This window comes from Trichophyton benhamiae (genome assembly GCF_000151125.1).
Source record: "Trichophyton benhamiae CBS 112371 chromosome Unknown contig02295.1, whole genome shotgun sequence".
Lineage (NCBI taxonomy): Eukaryota > Fungi > Ascomycota > Eurotiomycetes > Onygenales > Arthrodermataceae > Trichophyton > Trichophyton benhamiae.
This window is the reverse complement of record NW_003315097.1, coordinates 401,851-423,749: the sequence shown is the minus strand read 5'-3', so window position 1 is coordinate 423,749 and position 21,899 is coordinate 401,851. Positions and strand designations below refer to the sequence as shown.

The following is a 21,899-nucleotide window of genomic DNA, read 5'->3' as shown; positions in this document are numbered from 1 at the left end:
TTGTAGTTATTCCTCCGTTTCTGCTGCCCCTATTTCGGTTCGCTTTTCTGACTTCCACAGAGATGAGAAATTTCCGATACCCAACGCGGCATATCTCACCGCCGCGGTCTATCTACTACTATGTGCTCTATGACTATAGCTACAGATCAGCAATGGTAATCTCTCGCGTGCTCTCCTCCGGATACCCTTCAGCATTATTGTTCCGTCTCCCATCTACCCCATATTTGCAGGATGCAAATATGAGACGAACTGTTGTGATGATCAGGCTATCCTCAGGTATCTTGAAAGGAGATATCTTGAATCCAGAGCTGCCATCCGAAAGGTATATAAGTTGGCTCAAGGGCTGTATCATATACCATCATTCAGCTCAACTTACCAACACCATCATCATCACCACCACCACAATAAATCACCATTATAATCAATCACCATTAACCAATTCACCTTCACCCAATAAGACAACATGAAGTTCTCTACTATCTTCTCAACCCTCCTTGCTGCTGCCTCTGTTGCAGTCAATGCGACCCCAATCGCCAGGAATGAGGTCGATTCTAGCCTCATCTCCGCTCGTGAGACAACCCCGTTGTCCACTCCTTTTTCGACCGAGCTTGTCAAAAGAGAAACCGAAGACAGTGACACCTTCGCTGCTTTAGCCCAGGCTTACGGTGGAGAGCTGGAGGACGACAAGTACTATGTGCTTACGGCCAAATGGCCCCTGAGAGACGAAATTGACAACGAGACCCCTGCTGAGCTTCAGGAGTTACAGAAAAAGCTCGGCTTCTACCATATCGGATTCATTGTTGGCAAAGTTAGCATCAAGGAGTCCGGCCCTAAGAAGCACAGAAAGACGAAGCGTGACTTTGACGGCCAGGTCTATGACACCATTAAGAAGGAGAACAAGGACATCAAGTTCCGCAAGACCAACTGGGACACCACCAAGAGAAGAGACATCGAATTTGTGAAGATGACTACCAAGAAGAAGGCTGATGCTATCAACAACAAGGGTAAGTGTGTATCTGACAAATATAAAAGACTGTGCATTCGATGAATGGATACTTACCACAATACTCTCAATAGCCAAGGATTACGAGAAGGATCACCCAGTCTACAGTGTGGCAGACAACAACTGCAACACCTTCGTCCAGGCGCTCCTGAGCGAGTTGTAAGGCCATTGGCATCATACGACGGAAATCGCCCTCTTATACTGCGACAGCTGGATTGTTGCCGCTTCCGCCGCTTGTTTCTTTTCAGTTTTCTTTCAATTTGCACATACACACTACATGTATCCCATTTAGATAGACTTCCCACCGCTCGTCTTAGACTTTCACTATATAACTTGATATTTTTGGTATCTCTGCATTTTGCTTTATTATGAGCTCCATATACTACTATCAAGTGAGGTGTAGTTCAGCTGGTAAGTGCTCAAGTCACACTCAATAAGATATAAACCAAAACCTAACGTTAGGTACACGGTTGGTTACATAAAATGTATAAATTGTGGTATACCGCATATAGTCATGGAATGGATGAATTATATCGAAATAACCTCGAGACATAGTACTAGCATATTGACTGAATTGGGGTAATATAACAACAATAGCAAGTACGAGGATCATAAGACGCCAATTCAACAACCGGCCCAGACATGAATGAAAATGACAGAACGCCCACCCGTGTTTCTAAGCACTCCGAACCATTCTGTTATTTGCTTGTTCAAATTCGACATCCCTGATGCCGTCTTTGGTCACAACCTTTACCAAAACCTAGCAAGGATGAAATCAGTATTTATTTGCAACTTGTGAGAGAGGTGTGGGCATACTCCTTTGAAGTCAATGGGTAACCGGCGTTTGAGCTCGTCTGAGCACATCTCAAGCAGTTTCAAGCCTTGTTCGAATGAAATATCGGGATGGTGATGTTTATCTAGGATAGATAGACAGTAGTACCTAGGCGAAGGGATTCAGTTAGTGACCTTATTCTAACCGTATAAAAGATCTATAGCATGGCTTACTGAGCATAACCGTGGGCGGCATATGGAACCTGTGCCAATGACGCTAGATAGTCGAGCCAGTACAGACTAGGCTTCTCTGTGATGGGGTCCACGCCGCCGAGAAGAAGGTTGACTGTGTATGGACTTCTAGACCGTAGACTTCTAGCTAGCTCTCCACGGACGAAGTGAGCAACAGCAGAGGGGCCAAGCTCAGTTTGGTTGCGCATAGAGTATAACTGGGTGTTTGCTTGTATGAATTCGGCGAATTGAACTATAGAAGTTGACAGCATTAGTGCTCTACCCATATCTTATAAGTAAACCATCGGCCCGTACCTGTGTCACCAGCTTCACCTGAAAATGCCATGAGAGTGTGCTTGTTCAGCTGTCTCGTCTTGTCGTCTGCAGCTTTCAAAATTGTAGCTCCCCTCATAGCAGCCTTTGATGCAGCGATGAGGGTGAAGTCTTTCCCCGTAATACCAAGCAGTACCTCCCTACACCCACGTTAGATCAGCGGATTCCCAGGACAGATCGAGCACAGCAAGCTTACATGACGGCAGTTTAGCGTCTGCAAATAATCCACAGGCACTCAAAGCTCTAATATATGTTATCCCGCCTCTCTCAGTTGAAATGCTGCTGCTTGTCCTCCGCTGTTTTGTTGATGAAGCTGCTCTTTCGAAAGCCGCGTTGGAAGCTTGCGGCCTATTTACTTAGTCAGCCATTAGGCTTAACCTTTCTCCGAATTTCCGGCATTGGAACTCAAAAAATAAAATAAAAAAAAAAAAAAAAAAAAAACCTTCCATCGAAGATAAAAAAAAAATATAATATTTTTGGTAGCGTGAGCCTTGATAAAGAGAGGAACTGGTTTGCGATTTACGATGGCAGGGCGATAAGTCTTGGAGGTACGTCTTGGGATTGAGTTTGGAACTATCCGGTATCTCTGCAGCTATGTCCTCGTTTTTCACACTCCCTGCGTCTCAGCGGAAGCGCAAGAGAGAAGACCGAGTGGGAGCTCCGGTAGCTAAGAAACGGGGTGTTACTGGCAAAGGCGCACCACAGAGCGGCGATAAGTCCCGGAGACAAGCAGACAGAGACGAATCGATATCAGGGAGTGATTCTGAAGGAGATGAGAGGTCGGAAGTATCGGCTGGTTCTGAGGATGAATCGCTCTCTGGGTCAGACGAAGACGAGACTGCGGCCGAGCGACGATTGAGATTGGCAGAGCAATATTTGCACAACGTTAGGGAAGAAGTAGATGAGGTTGGATTCGATGCCGCAGAGATAGATCGGGATTTGATTGCGGAAAGATTGAAAGAGGATGTGGTAAGTGGTGCATTTTCCCCAGCCATGCAAGCCTTTGCTATGGTCATAATTTAGACTAATTGATCGCTTAGGACGAATCCAAAGGCCGAGCATATAGATTGGTTGCCTCGACGCTCTCGCTCTCAGCTGCTTCTCATTCATATTTCCGTGCAGACACGAATACTACCACTGCCATTGCCATACACTACCCATATGTCTACACTACATCAAAGGACATGACTCTGATAAAATGGGAACTGTCCACTCCTCCAACAACATCCTGTACGCAGAACGGGAATACCCAATCAAGCCGACCATTGCGGAAAAAGCCTAAGAAGTTAAAATGGGCGAAAGGATTACGGCCATCTAGGGATGGCAGGGAGAGGCAAGGACACGTTAGCGAGATTCTGACCGTTGCGGTTTCGCCATCTGGTCAATTCGTTGCTACAGGCGGTGCTGATAATCGGTTAATTATCTGGGATGCCGATACCCTCACTCCATTGAAAACATTCACACAACATCGCGACTCTGTCAGCAGTTTGGCATTTACCCAACGGATATCCTCGTCAAGTTCTGGCGAACAGCTGTTTTCTGCCTCGTATGATCGAACCATCAAAACCTGGTCCTTGAGCCCCGACGCCCACGCCTATGTAGAGACACTTTTTGGCCACCAAGATCATGTTTTAGGAGTGGCTTCGATGATAACAGACCAATGTGTCAGCGTTGGTTCCAGAGACCGTACCGCAAGACTTTGGAAAGTCATTGATGAAACACAACTGGTTTTTCGAGCCGGAGGCATGTCTAAAGCCTCCCAATACTCTATAAATTCAACAGACTGCGTGGCCGCCTTACCACCAGCCCATTTCGTCACTGGTTCAGACTCTGGCGCCATATCACTATGGTCCATCCACAAGAAAAAACCCCTTCACACAATTTATGAAGCCCATGGCCTAGACCCCCTCCCTCCTCCTGAAAAACTCTCGTCCGAAACAGACGTTAACGCGCAGGCTGCAAAAACGGCGAATGTTCGCCAAAGCCCACGCTGGATAACAGCGTTAGCCACAGTACCGGGAACAGACATCGTGCTAAGTGGTAGCTGGGACGGGTGGATTCGTGTCTGGGGAGTCTCTGAAGATAAGCGTCGGCTTCACCCTCTAGGTTGTGTTGGTGGAAAGGATGCGTCAAAGGAGCAATCGCTATCCAACGGCACATCCCATGCTCTTTCAGATGTTACGCCAATGGACACCAATGAAGACAACCAACCTCATACTGCACCTCCACTTCGGGGTATCGTGAATGGAATATGTGTTTACGAGCGCCGAGGCACTGACTCTGCAAAACCCGGTCGGCCCCTTTCTACGTCTACATTGAAGAAGAAAAAGGGATCCACGGCAAAGTCGCATGAGACTAACGTGAAGGGTCTTTGTATAGTAGCTGCACTAGGCAAGGAACATCGTCTTGGACGTTGGAAGGTATTTGATGCCAATGATTCGAAGAATGTTGGATGTGGTGAGGTAGGGGGAAGGAATGGCGCCGTCGTATTTGAAGTGCCTTTTGCCAGTTGAAAAGGTAGCTAACATCACGGATAAAAGTAAATGATCGGTCAGGATTGGAGTTTAGTAGATGGTTACATATACCAATACGATTGCGTTTATCATCCTTTAAACATCCTTCGGACTGCACAACCAAAACAAATGGAAAAGTGACAGGAGATAGCACTCAAGAGATTTCTCATTTAATACCGGATAATAGCAAATAAACTACTTTACAGTCCATACCCTCTAGAAAAGAAACCCAACAACCAAAGAAGTAAAGGGAAAAGGTGGAAAAGTTATACTGAGGATTCCCATGCTCAAACGCCATGCTAAGTATTTTTTTTTAAAAGAGCATAGCAGAGCATTGTACCAAAAGGCAATGCTGAAATGCAAAAGAAATGCAAAAATGGGAAATCGGAAAACCCATAAGGAGAATCCAAGAGAAGAAAAAATTAGGCAAGAGTGGGTATAGACCAGAATTCTGTTGGTGGCCAAAACATCAGACTCCAATGAGAGTCGTCGAGGCTTTGCTATGCGGATATTGGTATATAGATGGGAGTACGGCCTTGGGTGAGCGCAAGTTATAAGATGATGATGCTAGTGGCGGCGGCGACGCCTTGAATTTCGGCGTGGAGGGGGGGAATCGTCAATAACGACAGCATTTTCGGGGTCGGTTCCCCTCATGCTAGCAAGGAGAATCATGGGCAATGTCATCCTCGTTGTTTGATCGGTGGATATATGTTGGGGAGATTGACGTGGACGAGAGATTCTTCTGCGTACTGGTCGTCTGATTGGTTCCTCTTCTGACTCTTCCTCGGATTGGGCACTGGATGATATCTCCTGAACAGATGGAGTTGACTCGGGTTCAATCGTCTGACTACCATGATCACTGGAAGCACGACGCGCTGTTGAATTTGACCTCCCTGAGGAATCCGACTCTGACCTTAGAGACTCGTCTTCTGACAAATTCGACTCAGCGTCACCAACATCTGTAATGTCGTCGTTGTCATCCGTGTATACATCCTCCGAGTCGGCATCCATGTCAGTTATATCAGTTATAAGACCACCGTCGTGAGGGGGAAAATTATATTCCCACCAGGGATTATGATGTTGTCCAATAAAGTCGGACTCATCCTCATCTTCCGTAAAGGCATCTCCCATTAGTCGGAGTTGTTCCATAACCTCGTCATCAAGTTCCTGATCCTGCTCCGAGTCGCTCACTGTATAGCCGCAGTGCGTGCATTCGCCATCTTCCAATTCCCAAAAACATCCTGGGCACCGTGAGACACCTTCGGCGTTGTCATAAAGTGGAATAGGAGTGTTGTTGAAGCATCCCTGGAACAGACCACCAGTCCTAGGGTCAGTATTCTGCTTGTCCCTTTCGACTTGCTCAGTCTCTGCTACTTGGTTGGCCAAATGCTCCTGTGTGGTTTCATTCGCATCTGTCAATTCGGACCGGCCAATAAACATGTGGACGATGTTTCGGACCTAAATGTGAGTAATAAATCAGTACTGGCCTTATATGCTGGGGCTATATCGTTGGAGCGTACCAAATATGCTGGAGCAGGTGTCGCTTTGACTGGTGCCCGACAATCTGGACATGTTTTTGAGTGGCCCTGCCTTTTGAACCATTGCACTAGGCACTTTGAAAGAATTAGTAGCGACTCTCACGGACAGGTCCACGTATTCAAAAAGACAAATTAAAGACGTACACTGTAGCAAAACGTATGCCCACAGGGTAAGGTATACGGCTCATAGAGCGGCTTGATACACACACTGCAGTAAATATGGCTTCTTAGGTCGTCTATATGGCGTTGGAGAGTCTCTAGCAGCTGTAGAACCGTCAGCATTGAACAGATATCGAATAGGTGGGGCTGTTCTGGCCAGCCACCAACTCACCCCTGAAGGGTCTGTATCCCTATTCTCACCGATTGCCGGGAGAGACGGAGTAGCAGACGCAGTGGGATGGTTACTGCTGAAATCCACATCATCTGAACGTCTTCTCTTTGCATTGTTTGCAGGCATGGCCCCTGATTTCCAGCTGAGCTTCGAAAGCTGGGCGGGTCGACGGAACAAAGTCTGTCTGGCGGTTGGCTTCGCCCGCAGCAAAAGCAGTCTGTGGCAGGCCCTGTGATAAGCGGCGGGTAACCTGTAGCAGGGGCAGCTAGAAGCTCGTCAACAGGAGTACAAAGTCAGGCAGACGAAGGTGAGCCTCGCGGGAGGGACAATCGCGTGAGGCGGAAAGTCGGACAGGCGCGTTTTTGGTTTTATGGATGTTCAAGCCCGCGAGTTAAAAGCGGCGGTTGGAAGTGAGAGAGCTCGCCTTCCCAAGAGGGTTTAGCCTGTGATGATTGTCACGTGAAGATGTGCTGGCATAAAGTGAAGACGGCGCGAGGAAGCGGAAGTGAGTTCAACGTCAGAGCAGACGACGACGGGGTCAACCAACGACGGTGACAGATGAACAGCCGGCGAGGGAGAGAGAAAGAAAAAGAGAGAGAGAGAGAGAGGATTTTCTCACCGTGGTCTCACCAGGTGTGCCTCCCGGCCGTGGGACCGCTATGAGATCAATGCTAGTGGATGGGCAGGTTTCAAAACGGCGTACCTACTCAGTCAGTCTGACGGACAAAAGGCATACTGACGCTTTACAGGAAGATATATCGGCTGCAAACTACCACTAGACCGGATGGTTCTTGTCCCTGTCAGTTCTGCGATCCGCATAGTCATGTTTTGCAGCCGATGAAGACCGCGTTCGCCCCAGGATTACCCCGCGGGAGGACAATACAGATATACCCGAAATATGGTCAGACTAATACCAAATGCAGTTATTGAATTCATTCTCAGTGCTCTTCTCTACTTCCTATCTCAACTGATTACCTCCAACGCCTTGCGAGAATCTAGACCCATCATCCACTTGACCTGGCCCATCAATATTCCCTCGCAGAAATTACAACAAGAGCCCAGAAGCAACAATAATCCGGAATCCCAAAGCAGCAACTATCTGGCATTAAAGAATGAGATGGCTATCACTCATTATCATCCACGAATACACATCGAAATACAAACTACTAAACATCCAATCATTATTACCCACGTGACAGCCCCCAGAATTGACCACAGAGAACAGGAGAACCGATAAAAGAAACCCAAAGCAATTTAGTGAGAGGAGTATATCAAGTTTACCGTTTCCCGAACAACAGAATAGAACGTTCAAAGTCCTATGCACCAAACAAGCCCAAAAGTAACCATCGGCCTGGTCTCTATGCAGCCGTAGCAAGAGCCCGTTTCCTTGAGCGCTCCTTCAGATCCGCTGATCGCAGATGGCTGTCGTCGGTGACACCCTTTTGCACCTTATCGTTTTCAACAATCTCATTGTTCATATGAGTTAGGAACTCAATCTGGACTGCGAGGAACTCTTTCAGCTTCTGTGTATTGAAGGGTCTGCCGGCATATCTTGCATCACGAGCTTCCTTGAGCTGGCTTCGAATTCTCTCCTCCAACATCTCCAGCCGATACTCACTGAACTGAAAGTACAGTTCAGACAGGTCGGAGATAGGTCGGACGGTTGTCAACACAGTGTCGTCTTTAAGTGTTGGGCAGCGAGGCCGGAATGAAGTGACCATTGTGATCCGCTCAGTCGTGCCTAGTGCTCGTAGAGCTCGATGCTCAATGTATCTCCCTTGAAGCACCACGGCACATCCCTAAAACATGGACTTGTTAGCACCCGGTTTGTCCATATATATCAGGTGTTCTGGCATACCATTTGTGGGCCCCTCACTTTCACAACACTACCATCACCTCTGCGGAGTGCTGTCTCTCCACCTATCATGTCGGTACAGTCACTCAACATAGTCACGCAAACGAAAGGATAACTGTCCGTATGCCAGTCAACAATGGGGGCAACATCATCGTCATATGTACCTGCCGCCCCATTCACAGCCTCCGCCAAAGCATTATTCTTCTCTTCCTCTGTCTGGACGGAAATATTGACGTGACCAATCTCCCAGTCCATCGCAGTAACCAGGTCTATTCCCGCAATCTTTGACACAATAGCCAGCGTCTCGGGGCTTTTCCATGCATCATACACAAAAGGCGCATATCTGTGGAGCGTTAGCAGTACTCTGGGATTATAAAGAGTATGGGTGTTAATAGCTTACTTTGGGGCAAATCCTCGAAGCTGACACATCGCCAGATCACTCGAAAACTGATACTCACTCCATACCTCTTTGCTCAACACTTCTGACCTCATACAGCGAATAGCCTCAGCTGAGAATAGCGAGAATGGTTCAGATACCCCAATTGGAGATATCCCAGCATTATCATCATAACCTAATTCCTTCATAGAATGAACCTTTGAAGGAGGGTTAAACTGAAGATGCGTTCTTGGATCAAACTGAACTTTTCTACGCTGTTCTGTTGCATCACTATTGCTGATGAGCGGAGTCACCTTGCCACCACGTTTTCCTGGGAATTGGGGGGGAGACCAAAGGGAGGTATCGGGGAGACCGGGGGGAATAATGGTATCTGGAACTGCCATTATAACTACTATTGTGAGTATGTCCCCTCATTCCAGGCCTTGGGAGAACATCTGCATCTCTCGTTTGTTTTTTCCAGTTTGACAGCAGTGGCTCAATCCGACAGTGGGCATAACACATGGAAATTGAACATTCTCATTGGGAAAGGATCATTTGCCATCTCGAAAAGACGGCCTTTACACATTTCTCGCCACTACTTTGACCTCTTGGATGAAACCACTCACCCTATATAATAACGGTGGTAATCACAGCAAGAATTGGGCGGCAGCAAGGGAACGGATCCAGGGAGAAAGACACGACACAAAGTGAAACGTTCAATGGCAACCTATGTTGTGGGAGATGGAGGCATAAGATGAACAATAGTTCTGCAAACGGTGGAATGAATTAACGAATTTTTTGCCCTTGAAACAGAAAGCAACCTAGATATTCGTGGGACAGAAGGCGATATTTATACCCCGACATTGAAGGGTTGAAACCACGATTCCTTATTCAGCTGCCGGGCAGCCGGTAGCTCCTACTCTCTGGTTCTAGACGATCCGGTTGATCAATACCCTAGTCCTAATGTATTTCCATGCTCTGTTGACGTGTTCTCGACAATCGCGGCTTATGCATCTCTCCCACGGAGCAACCGGGACTGGCTGGTCTACCACCATAATGAAAGACAGAAGGTGGAGCGCATGGGCACAACCTTGGCCTAGCACACGCATATCAATCCCCCTATTCTCTCATAGCGCATTCGCTGTTTCTATGTGGAGAACAGCATATGAATTTTGATACCCGATTGTCATTCCCCACATGATACCAAAATGGCGTCCAGATTTCGGGCCATTTCCCTCATCATAGCTGCGAACTTGAATACATCGATGTGTACAGTTTCTACTCTCATCCGCCAACAACTAAACTCATTTTGTTGCGAGGATCATGGGTCTGGAATTTCTACTTTCCTAGAATCTAGAGGTACCGTTATACTGCCGAATAGCCTGGATTGCGATCACCAGACATGGGCAGGGTTCCTTCGCAAGCAGAATACGGGCTGAAGCAGTGCTCAGGCTTGAGACCAGAACCCTCCTAGCCGGCCTCGTGATTAGAGGTACTTTCCTTTTGCGACCGCTCTTGAAACGCATGGAATCACCCCTTATCATACCTTTGGGGTCCAAATCCTACATAACTGCATTGGCAATAGTGAAGCTGATGGCTCACTGGTTCTGCAGGTCAACTAGACTACACGTTTTCCTCGCCCAGTATGGAGCAACAAAGAATGCGACGTGTCAGAAGGGAGCTCGGAGCCACATAGAATGGCGGCTATTAGCGTGGTATCCGTTGAAGTTTCCAACTATAGCTACCACATTTTATTTTTGGTGTGGAGCATATGATTAATGGAACAATAGCCACCAGCTAGCTATTGGCCGTATCCATCCTGCAGAAAGGGGAGCTGTTGGGACACAACGCCTAGCTGCTCTCGCCGTTACGGTGTTTCTTCATCCGAGTGGAGTAGGCTTGATCGTTGTCCTGCAGATGCAGAGGTATGGACTTTTTGACTTGATTAGGAAAATCAGTCGGTCGTTTCCGTTGTCGGGGGTGTACGGAGTACATGCTTGGGAATTATATGGCTGCTTTATTTAACCACACGGGCTGAACTTTCCAACAGTCTAACCATTCCGCGACAAAACGAGATCGCTAGCTTCATGCTTATTTTCTTTTCTTCTTTTCTCCGCTTCTCGCCAAAGAGGCCGATATTCGGGTTCATAGATTCATGGGAATCCTTGTTGAGACACAAACATGGTCGGATTTCGTGCCGCTGGTGTCTAGGTGGGAAGCCCACTATAACTTACGGGTGTACGTACTGGGCGGGTATAATAATACTTCGCTAGAGCACGCCGTTGTTGTCACCGACATGTCATATGACCCAGGGTCATGCCAGCTAAGAAACTCGACCTAGTTATTCCATGGACCAGATACCCGCATTTTACCCAGCCAAGCAAATATACATAGTCTGCCAGCGCCATGACATTGCCATCATACAAGAAGCCAGCTGTTTTGATCAGGACTCCTCCTTGCACGCAAGGATCATTACAACTCGTTGCTACCCAGCGTACGCCCATTTGCCCGAGCTAATTTTTTATCATTGAATAGTTGTCGGATCAAGGGCTTTCTGGAATGTCCTACATCTATATATTTGCCGCACCACCTTGTCAGGTTCTTGGGAGAACAAAATCCATGCTTTTCGGCATTTTACGAATATTAATAGGCGGCAGGCAAGGATTCTTAATAGACTCTGCGACCACTTGGGATGCGATTATCCAACCAAGAGATTTGGCTGTGTGACACATCGCAGCCTGAGATGTTAAACAAAGGGGACCAATCCATCCATCTAGAACCCCCTTCAAGTAATCTGACTAACTTTTTTCACTTTGCTTTTACACTCTTAGGCACCAACTAATAGTTCGAGGTGGATGGCACTGCCAGTCTGTACTCGAGCGTCAAGAGCGAACTGTCGCAGAACACTAGCGAAATCGCCCTGGCCCATGCAGCAATCACACCGCATTGCCAGGGTTGATGTTCTATGGAAGTCCGTGCCAGCCCCTCTTACCTTCATTTTTGCTAACGAGTGATATCTTTCTGTCAACTCCGTATCTCTTTCTACATATACATTTACTTGATATATAATTTAAGCTTTACACTCGGCATTTAGCGGCTAGAACTTAAACAGTTTCGAGATTTAGACAAAGGTACACGAAGGACCGGCAAATGTTTCGAAGGAGGAAAATGTACTATTTCGGCGGCAGATGAAGCTGGCCTTATCTCCCGATTGGGTAATTTTTTTGGCTGGACACCGAACAGCCTACGACCCCTACCACCATGCCATTTTTGCTAACTAGATATTGGAATTAATATGTTCTTAATAGCAGATATTCACAGTAATCACCGTATTAGTTTCAATAAGTCGACATGGTTATCAAGCCTGTCGCGAAGGTGGTTATCCCGGATTTCAGCGTGTTGGAGCGATTGAATGCCAAGACCCTTTTCCATTTCGACTTCATTTTTTATCTTCGTCCAATTTGAAGCAACATCATCACCAGCCACCCAAGTGGGATACACATGGGAAGATATAGGAGAATATCTTGCTATTGAACTCGGCCATTTTTCTTTATGTTTTTATGCATTATGAGTTCCACAGACAAACAGACTGATTCGCAGAAAATGTTCGACAAAAGCGAACCCAGGTTCAGAAAGTATGTGCTTTCAGTATATCCCTTTCCTGCTGACTGCTTGACCGAGATACCCTGTAAAATGGCCGAATCTTCTGCCTAGCGCTGTACCAGTATCCGGAGTCCGGTATACATAGCAAGGATTGCGACGAAGCCTCTGCCTTCCTGAGATAAACCAATATACTGATTTAATCTTGGGGAATAGTAAATCAGCCAGTGAATACATGGACCCGTGTCAGGACTTTGCAGACCGAAGTATCAAATGTATGCGGCGAAACAACGGAGACAGAGACATGTGCACAGATTACTTCCAGTAAGTCATGCTTAGCACATTCTGTTATCCCCCGGAGATGTTAGCTAATCCAGTAATTTGCAGAGCATACCGTGACTGCAAGAAAGCCTGGGTGAGCCCTATAACCTCCCCTGTTGTCTGCTTTATGTCTCTATTTCACCTAATCTTGACCTGTTCCTTTCCGCTCCACTACATCTATGTCTTAGCCAAGGCCAGGAGGAAATGACAGATTTACCGATAAACTACGCTTGTTCATTCTACTAACTTCGAATAGTTAAACCAGAAGAAAACAAAAGGAACCACTAGCTAGGGAACTAGACTCACCAAAGTCTTTTCTCTTTGCCGGTAGAAATTCTTTTGTTTTTGGTATATAATCATTAACTGACCAAGTATACGCTGCCCGGAGATGAAACGTGGTTATCCTTCTTTGTACGATATCAGAAGTGTTTACTAGTGGTTGAGGAATTGTGTTCGAGCATGGGGTATGCGAAGTTATTTATGAAGGCGCAGTTGGACTTTAAACTACATATTACGGTGCTTGTCTATAGATTTTTCAAAGCCATTCTGAAGTTCAATTAATTGACCAGGAGTCGGTAGAGACACTATTACCTAGTTAATTGAATTATCGTCATTGATGGTGTCGTCAGAATTCCACCAGCGAATGGAGCCTTTTGAACACCCGGCGGCCCAAAATAAATATTTCAACGGCGATATAGGTACCTTTGGCGTTTATCCTGGTTATTTTGTAGCTAGAGCCTTTGCTGGGCATCTATAAATATGCACTCCATAGTAGTTAACTACTTAGGTGGTCCATTAACTAGTTAGCTCCACGGAGTCCACCCAAATTTAAACAATTGCTTAGACGCGAACCATGCGAAATTATTTTGCTACCCAGTGTCTTCAACGTTGTTCACCATGGCTTCCAACGCTGTAATCGAGCGAAGGAATAAACAGATACAGGATGCTATAGACGGACAGAACCTGAAACAGGCATTGCAGCTGTGTGAAAAGCGGCTGAAAAAAGGCGAGGATTCGTCCTTTTTGAGGGTAGGTAAAGCCTCACCACTCCCCGCCATAGCCCTGCCTATCTCGCCAACAAATGCGCTCTTATAACAGTTCGAACCGATTGCTAATTGCTGATCATTTCATAGGCCTGGAAAGCAAATATCCTCTTCAGTCATGCCGACGAGGCGCATCGCCAGCGTGGGGTCGCGGAAACTCTGCAGCTATGTAGCGCCTCCCCGCCTGTCTCCGACCTCGAGGCCCTGAATATACTACACAACACATTGAATGAGATAGGAGGGCATGAGGAAACGGCCAGAGCCTTGTGGCAGAATGCTGCTAAAGCCAACCCTCAAGACCTGGAGATCCAATTGAGGTGGTTCAGGGTTGCGTCAGATGCCGGAGATTGGAAAACAGCTCAAAAGGTGCACCAACTCAAGCGGAGACCCTACATATAAGCCCTTGCATTTTCGCAATAGAAGAGAAACCTCAAAGGCTGACTCAATTCCCATCAAGGCGGCTATGAGCCTACAAAACAATTTTCCCAAAGCTAGAAATTACTACTTTTGGGCCATTTTCATGTGTTACTTGATTGAACGCGATACAGCAAGTTCAGACAACGACCGGAAGTTATTTGGTACTCTTGCATATCGAATGATATCCAGAGCCGCAGGGAGCGTACCAACGGACCCGGTATGTGATTCCTCGGCCCTTACATTGTGAATTAACCTTCATGGCTCACAAAACATGGTTTGTCCACTACAGAAAGAGTTGTTGAGCATTCCGCGAGCAATTCAGACTGCGGAGGAGCTTTACCTGTTAATCAAGATATACGAAAGCCAATCTCGTCACAAGGAGCTTGTTGAAATACTCAACAGCGAACATCTGGGAGTCAGCTCTCGCATCGCCCAAAATGAATGGCTCTTTTTCACAAACAAGCTATCAGCTGTTGAGAAAAGCGGCCTATGGGTTGAAGCCTTGAAGTTTACGAAAGAATTACTGACGCTTGATGACAGCGTGACGGCGGAGTCGAAGCCAGATCCCAAATATGAGGAGAGGGATGATTGGAAAGTATGGAACCTTCTCCTACTTGCCACGAGGAAGGCAGAGAAGCAAGCGTGAGTTGAACTTTACCCCTTTTTATATATTGATACCTGTTAATGAATTTTAGTGCCTTCCAAGACACGGCGGAAGTCATCTCAAATTACCTAGCAAAACGCCCAGCTTCCAGGAATGCACAGCTAGCCCAACTCGAATTGAAACTGCAGGGAATTGAATTCGATAAATCTACTCCTGAGGGAGTGCTCTCTGGTTGTATTGAATATTTTAGGCGTAACCAACGGAAGATATACTGTTTCAATGACCTGCAAAGATACCTCACCGGTCTAGATACACGCCTCTATTCAAAGTTTGAGGATGAAGTGTCCAAAATTGTAGAGGAAACTAAAAAGGTAAAGGATGCCCCAATTTTTTCCCACTTTAGATGAATAGTTTTCGCTAAATTTCCTTTGAAGTCTAGTGCAATTCCCCAAATCAATGCGTACAAGCTGGAGTATTCATTCCAGTTAAACTTCGAGAATACTAAGGATGCCATTATTAAGACTGAAAGCTTTGTCTGTCGCTGCTTACGTGATTTCAAAGACGCTGGGAGAGCCGATGCTGGTGATACGCCTTCAACTATTGAAGCGGAGCCGACAGATGATCTCTGCCTGCTAGCTGCAATGGCTTTAATACGCCTGCATGATGCTATAGCTGGGTCTACCACTAATTGCATCCTAGTCCAAGCGGCCGGTATACTTGAACATCTTCTGCTTAAATCGCCGCACAACTATGAAGCTCTTTTATTGCTTGTACGAATATATCTGCTTCTTGGTGCTGGATCACTTGCTCTAAAGAAATTTTCCAAGCTATCTGTCAAGCAAATACAGTACGAGACAGTCGCCCATAACTTATTTACTCGACTTGCAACTATTCATCCCCAAAGCGCGCCCCCATCGTTAGACCTCGACAGAAAGGATTATGATCCACAGGCAGGGCTCAGGCAGGCATTGTTATTTTACCGAAATGCAGAGAGTGCAACAACATATGCTCTGTCTACAGGCTTAGACAATGGCAGCTACATCAATGTGGAAGGCAGTATTGAGCTCCGGAATGATTTAAAGAATAGCTTATGTAGGAAAATGTGGGCTTTGGAAGCAAGACGCCTCCATCGAATTGTCGGTGGTCCATCTATAAGCCAGTATGACAAGATTGGTACGTCATTCGTTTTTCCAAATAACATTATACATATGCTAACTATCCGGATGGTAGTTCTCAATAAAAGCCCTCTTTCTGACAAGCGCAACTTTGAGGGATTCATGAACTGTGAGCCTCGTGGAAAGCCAGCCTTCGAAGAGTACGTGAGAGTAGGGCCATTCCAAAAGGTAAGTTTAACACATACATGCTGTAATAACCTTCACTCTTTACTAACGTTAAGTATAGACTCATGCAGTCAATGCACTAGCTGTCTCAGATGCTCTATTTAACTTCTTGACTATGGCTTCGCCGAATGCATCAAAGCCAAAGCTTTCTCCATACCTTGGTTTTGACATTAATTCCGCAAAAAACGAACTCACATCTGCTGAAAAGATGAACATACAGGTTCACCATCTTCTACTAAGATGTCTAGCTGCGTTTACAGGGGAAACATCATCTGATGCTGCCACTGTCGACAACACCCTATCAAAAGTGGATGCCTACCTGGAAGAGAGGCTGAAAGTCCTGGTAACTCCGGACTCTAAGACCAATGGGACAATAGACTTGACTCCTAATTCCAACCGCGCATCCCCTGCTCCTTCGTGGATTTTCCTACACGAAGCCATTTTGCTACTTGAGACATTAAAGGCCATATTACTATTTATCTCATTTATAAGCAAGAACAAACCCTACACTTCAGGGGATGGCAAAGCCAAGATCAGTGCTCTCAAGGATCGCGTGAAGGCAGTTGCAGATGAGGTCAGAGTCCAATGTCAAGGATTGAAGGCACGGATTTCCAGCTCTGGAATGCTTGGCCATCTAGTTGATATCGTACACATGAGACCAGGCGGTCTGACAGGTGCTGAAAATCATGAAAGTATCCGGACACTTGATGCTGAGATTGAAGGCCTCATGGATTCTGCCTCTCTGGAGTTATTCTGTGGCTCATTGATGGAGAGCTGGGAAGATGCTCTTGACGGCGTTATTTCTATTTGTTCAACAGTCCGATGATACGAATCTCCATTTTTAAAACCTGTTGCAGGCCGTTGTTTTTAGTCGCTTCATGTATTGGATCATTTCATTAATGGCCCTTATCTAATATATGATGTATAGGACATTATATTTAAGGGCCAGTTCTTCACCATTCAAAGCCTAAAAATGAGAACGGGCCTTGCTTTACCAAGTCCACAACGCCATATACTTGGTAGAACAAATAGGTCTTACTGAAGCGTGAATTCCTCGACCAGCATCTTCTCTCTAATCTTGTCGTCCCTTGAGCTTTCGTTTGGTAACCTTGTCTTTCTCAATGATGTACACGTATGCACCCCAGCCTGAAAGGGCGTCACGGTCAACCGCGTTCAATAGTGCTTGTGAGATTGTCTCGAAAAGGTCTTCGGGCTCCTGTCCGAAAAGGTTAGTAACTACAAGGTTTAGAATTTCATGATAACGGGGAAGTTGTCATAACATACAAGATCAGGTTCCCATAGCGATTCACAGGTACCATACAGCTGATCAGATGCTGTGCCACTAACGATGAAATTCTTTGCGAAATCGATGCATCCGATACTGTCAAATCCACATATAAAGGGTTTTCCGGTTGTGTGATTTATTCCGGCCAGCACCGGGCTGACAAAGAACGGGCCGAATCGTTTCTCGTACAGACTAGAGCTGACCAGATTGGCAAGTGTCTGAGGGGAGATGTTTCGCTCCTCGCGAAGACGGTAAAGGTTGACTTTGTAGCGGAGCAGCTGGGAAACTGTATTGACGTCTGTGGCAAGGCCTGTGAGGCCCAGGTATGTAGATGGAGCGTAGTTGAAGATCTTGGGAAACTCGTTGGAGACCGTGAGAGCTTGGAGACCAAGTCGAAGATCGCAGGCTATCGCGACGCAGTCTTTGCCAACCATAGCCACGCAGGCACCGCCGTCTGGTAGCACATAGCTATTAGTATGTAGGCAAAAGGTCATTTATCTGCATCATCAAGTAGGGGATCCTCTCATACTGATATCGAAGGGTGAACTCTGGGGAAACTGTTAGTTTTTACACCACGGTGTATTTGCAATGTAGAGACTCACCATAATGGACACGATGGAGCAGTTCGTTAAACGTCTAGAAATGAGGCAGACAAAAGCACCCAAGAGCCCTCCCGCAGCAACTGGCGTGCAATAGTAGTGGTTGTGGTCGTGTATGTCGTCTTGTTCGCTGCTGAGCTTCACGTTGGCTCCAAACAAAGTCGAAGGGGAGAGCGGAGGAGCTTGGACCACCGGGATGACGATTCGCCGCTGCCTGCGCTTGTGGCTCTCTAGGTAGGCTGGAGGGACACCAACACCATGAAAAGATATCCCAAGAGACAGAAGACAGACACACACGGGAAAAGAAGAGTTGACACCTCTCAGCAGCCTTGATGGCCTTTATCTATACCTATTAACTAATTATTCAAAGGACTGGTGAGTTTTGACTTCAGTACCTAGTTACTTGGTCGTTCGTAGCTAAGTTATGGATATCTAGATACGCCGCCTCTAGGGTAACGACAGGATATCAGATATCATGGCTGCTCATGTCATCGTTCTTGATTCGAGCGCTCGAAGAGCACTTATTAAAGTCACGCCTACAAAACACTTGAGTGATGTCTTGGGGGAAGCTTGCTCGAAGTTCAATATCAACCCCGCGCAGTATGGCCTAAAGTGAGTGATGCATGCTTTCGCGGACTACCGAGCTTCTCACGTGTGGATTTTGGCTGATAGGATGGTTCTGAGATACAGACATCAGAAAAAGACGGTTGACCTTTCCTTGTCCTTCCGACTCTCTGGCCTGAGCTCTGGGGCTAGGCTCGAACTCGTGCAGCTGTCCAAATCACCAACAGTTGTCTCTATTGCCCTCCAGCTACCAGACTCAGAATCACAGGGTGTTCCTAATAATCGGCTGATGGATAAATTCCCTAGTAATACTACTCTATGGCTGGTACTACGGAAATTTGAAGCTGGGGTGGCAGGAGGTAGCAGAAAGTTCAACCTGACGGCAAGAGGTGCTCCACAAGTCCAAGAGGGTGATTCAGGCTCTGGGAGGCTATTTTATGAAACCCCAGTGCTTAATATCATGGGCAAAGAGTTATCTTCCTTCACAGAATTGCAAAAGACACTCAGCCAACTGGGGTTGAATAATGGTAGCGCTTTGGTAAGGCTAAGTTTCCGCAGAACTGACCAACCTCTAGAGGACGCCATGGTGGAAATTGATGCGTACTTCAAATCTGTGGATGGAGACCCAAATACAGCTGGATCTAGCGAAGGTCCGTCTTCTGTGATTGACACCCCATCAACAGATGCGCCGGTACTCACAGAAGATACCCCCAATGTGGATGATAAAGACGCTATGCAATGCGATGTGGATGATGACACGGTGATACCAGGTGAACAAAATGTAACTCAAGGAGGCAAAGAAGAAGAACAGCAGAGCCAGGATAAGGGCCAGCCCACAACCCCTGGGGTAGTGACTATATCCTCCAGGCCTGTGACTGTCTTTGCACCGCCATCTAATACGACTCCTCATTCAGCCCAGACCCCCTATAATGAGAGAGACTACCTTCCTACTATTGAACATGCTCAATCTCATCAAAAGCGACTGAACGCGGCAAGCCGCCCCAGCCGTCTAGCGGGTGACGCTGAGCTTGCGGCTCAGGAAAACGCGACACAGGAGAGATTGGCAAAGATAAACGAGATCGAGGTGAAAATCCGCTTTCCAGATCAAAGCCAAGCGATCTCCAAATTCACAAAGGAAGACACAACACAATCGCTCTATGCGTTTGCGAGAAGCTGTCTAGATACCTCTCTAGCAGACCAACAGTTTTCGCTCTTCTACTTCCCCGCTGTTACGGCTGGAGCTTCTCGTGTGCAGGCGCAGATTCTAGCAAGCGAAGATATCACCCTTATCAATGGACTTAAAATGAGTGGGAGAGTGTTAGTTAACTTTGTCTGGGATCAAAATGCAGCTCTTTCCGCCCGTAGTGCTGGCGGGTCCGTACTTCGCCCTGAATTGCGGCAAGCAGCTGGGAAACTACAGGTCAAAGATGTTGCAGCTGAAGGTGAAGAGGAGAAAGGGGACGACAAATCCCAGGGTCATAAGGCACAACCGAACTCTTCTGAAGGATCGAAGAAGAAAGGGGGCATGCCAAAATGGTTAAAGTTACCAGGCAAGAAATAGCTAAGAAGTTGAGATGATATGATATATGATGTGACGTATGACTACTACTGGAGGTTCCTCACATATCCAATGGGAGTTCGGGGCATGTATATTGATGGTCAAGAGCAAGCGCTTTGCACATACGGAGAATATAGAATGTTCGAAACTTAAACAGTCTGGAGCATTTGTCATGACTCCACGCAAGAATTTTGGTAGAATGCTTTCATTTACTGAATCTTATCAGGCCATAACCATGAAAACGCCAGGCGACTTGTTCCGTGTCCCTTGCCATCATATCCCCCATCCCATCCTGCCTCTCGCTAGAGTCCGTAAAGTGCATGGCAATCCCAGGCAAATGAATACATCTTTAAACTAAAAGTACCCCCCAGTCATTAAATGGCTGGGACGGATAATTTGCACCGAAGGATAAAGGCGAGAGTATATTCATGAATAGCAAGAATTGTCGTTTTCCATGACGATCTGAGGTGTATTTGGCTTTTGTCTGAAAAATGTCTGGTTTGTTTCAAGAAGGGCGGGTTGGTATTATTCGGAACTGAGAAATATGTGACATGATTTCGTTTTCTAGTGACCAGCTCTCCTCGACTCAGCGATGATCTTCTGCATGTCGTCGACCTTCCGCTTGGCACGACCGAGAGTACCGAGCTATTGTAGAAGAGTGAGTTAGCTATGCTGTCCGCCCATATCAAATCCCCTTCTCACGGCAGTCCCGTCTTTTGAGCGATCCCGTAAAATCAGATAACTTTGCTGGAGCATCTTACTCTCTTCTTAGCGAGCTTTCTGGCACGCTTGTCCTGGGAGTTCCTCAACAATTCAATGACACGGCGCTCATATGGGGCGAGTCCGGAAACCTCCTTGACAATTTCACGGACGAAGGCGGTGCGGCGGGAGAGGGATCCCTTGGTTCTGGAGATACGGGCGCGTCTCTCGATGACGGTGGTTTTCTATAATATCGCAAAGTCTTAGCCCATACATGCCCTTCTTATCGTTCCCTTCATGTATCTGAAGTCTTCCACACTTTCGGCAGGGGAAACAACGTACACGGCCCTTGTTCAAGCCAGTGGCGATTCCGGAGCGTTCGTTCGCCATCTCGAGCGGTGATGTCGACGGTTGCTGCGGAGGTGAGGAAGTTGGCGATATTTTCGAAGTCGACGATGTTCAATTGGAACGCTTTTTTTTTTGCGTCTTCTTCTTTTGGGTGGCAGAGGGTTCGCCTGCCGCGGGCTAGCCTCTTTTGGAATGATAAGGGCTTAGGGCCTAGGGTTTACTCTAGTCAGCGTTGCTTATGTCAGAACCTTTTCCTGACTCCCTTTTACTGGACACCAAAAAGTCAAAGTTGCCAACGACATCCTGTCCAACGTCCATCACTCCATCACTCCATCACTCCAAGCCTGTATACGTATCCCATGCTGGGATGGCGGGTTTTCTATGCAAGCCGGCAGAGAGAAATGACTACTAGCGTGTACTCGGCCTCTTTCTGAATGCTACTTGCGAAAAGTGCACAGAGCTCGGGTTATATGTCATTTTATTACTAACTATCAAGCCCTTCTAACACGAAGTGACGCGACCACAAAACAGCCTAATTCGGCCACCCTGTTAATGCAAAGATAGTTTGAG

The 21,899-nt window shown here is 46.7% G+C and overlaps 8 protein-coding genes across 8 annotated transcripts; 4 read left to right on the top strand and 4 right to left on the bottom strand.

Annotated features, from left to right (window-relative positions):
* Positions 1-463: 463 nt before the first annotated feature.
* Positions 464-1,166, top strand: ARB_01050 (uncharacterized protein; the record flags this gene model as incomplete). The annotated part of the gene is made up of 2 exons (XM_003012753.1): positions 464-1,004; positions 1,078-1,166. The coding sequence occupies 2 exons, from the start codon at positions 464-466 to the stop codon at positions 1,164-1,166; spliced, it is 630 nt and encodes a 209-aa protein (XP_003012799.1).
* Positions 1,167-1,753: 587 nt separating this feature from the next.
* ARB_01049 (uncharacterized protein) lies at positions 1,754-2,417 on the bottom strand (the record flags this gene model as incomplete). The annotated part of the gene is made up of 3 exons (XM_003012752.1): positions 1,754-1,943; positions 2,009-2,258; positions 2,321-2,417. 3 exons carry the CDS (start codon positions 2,415-2,417, stop codon positions 1,754-1,756), a joined length of 537 nt encoding a protein of 178 aa, XP_003012798.1.
* A 515-nt stretch (positions 2,418-2,932) lies between these two features.
* On the top strand, positions 2,933-4,851 carry ARB_01048 (uncharacterized protein; the record flags this gene model as incomplete). The annotated part of the gene is made up of 2 exons (XM_003012751.1): positions 2,933-3,307; positions 3,379-4,851. The coding sequence occupies 2 exons, from the start codon at positions 2,933-2,935 to the stop codon at positions 4,849-4,851; spliced, it is 1,848 nt and encodes a 615-aa protein (XP_003012797.1).
* A 567-nt stretch (positions 4,852-5,418) lies between these two features.
* On the bottom strand, positions 5,419-6,846 carry ARB_01047 (uncharacterized protein; the record flags this gene model as incomplete). Its single annotated transcript, XM_003012750.1, has 3 exons — positions 5,419-6,263; positions 6,372-6,457; positions 6,599-6,846. The coding sequence occupies 3 exons, from the start codon at positions 6,844-6,846 to the stop codon at positions 5,419-5,421; spliced, it is 1,179 nt and encodes a 392-aa protein (XP_003012796.1).
* Positions 6,847-8,078: 1,232 nt separating this feature from the next.
* On the bottom strand, positions 8,079-9,355 carry ARB_01046 (uncharacterized protein; the record flags this gene model as incomplete). The annotated part of the gene is made up of 3 exons (XM_003012749.1): positions 8,079-8,519; positions 8,579-8,918; positions 8,976-9,355. 3 exons carry the CDS (start codon positions 9,353-9,355, stop codon positions 8,079-8,081), a joined length of 1,161 nt encoding a protein of 386 aa, XP_003012795.1.
* A 4,414-nt stretch (positions 9,356-13,769) lies between these two features.
* ARB_01045 (cytoskeleton organization protein (Dec1), putative) lies at positions 13,770-17,102 on the top strand (the record flags this gene model as incomplete). Its single annotated transcript, XM_003012748.1, has 7 exons — positions 13,770-13,901; positions 14,006-14,232; positions 14,336-14,549; positions 14,622-14,974; positions 15,028-15,307; positions 15,371-16,279; positions 16,338-17,102. 7 exons carry the CDS (start codon positions 13,770-13,772, stop codon positions 17,100-17,102), a joined length of 2,880 nt encoding a protein of 959 aa, XP_003012794.1.
* A 246-nt stretch (positions 17,103-17,348) lies between these two features.
* Positions 17,349-18,055, bottom strand: ARB_01044 (uncharacterized protein; the record flags this gene model as incomplete). The annotated part of the gene is made up of 2 exons (XM_003012747.1): positions 17,349-17,492; positions 17,561-18,055. 2 exons carry the CDS (start codon positions 18,053-18,055, stop codon positions 17,349-17,351), a joined length of 639 nt encoding a protein of 212 aa, XP_003012793.1.
* Positions 18,056-18,635: 580 nt separating this feature from the next.
* Positions 18,636-20,285, top strand: ARB_01043 (uncharacterized protein; the record flags this gene model as incomplete). Its single annotated transcript, XM_003012746.1, has 2 exons — positions 18,636-18,772; positions 18,851-20,285. The coding sequence occupies 2 exons, from the start codon at positions 18,636-18,638 to the stop codon at positions 20,283-20,285; spliced, it is 1,572 nt and encodes a 523-aa protein (XP_003012792.1).
* Positions 20,286-21,899: the final 1,614 nt, after the last annotated feature.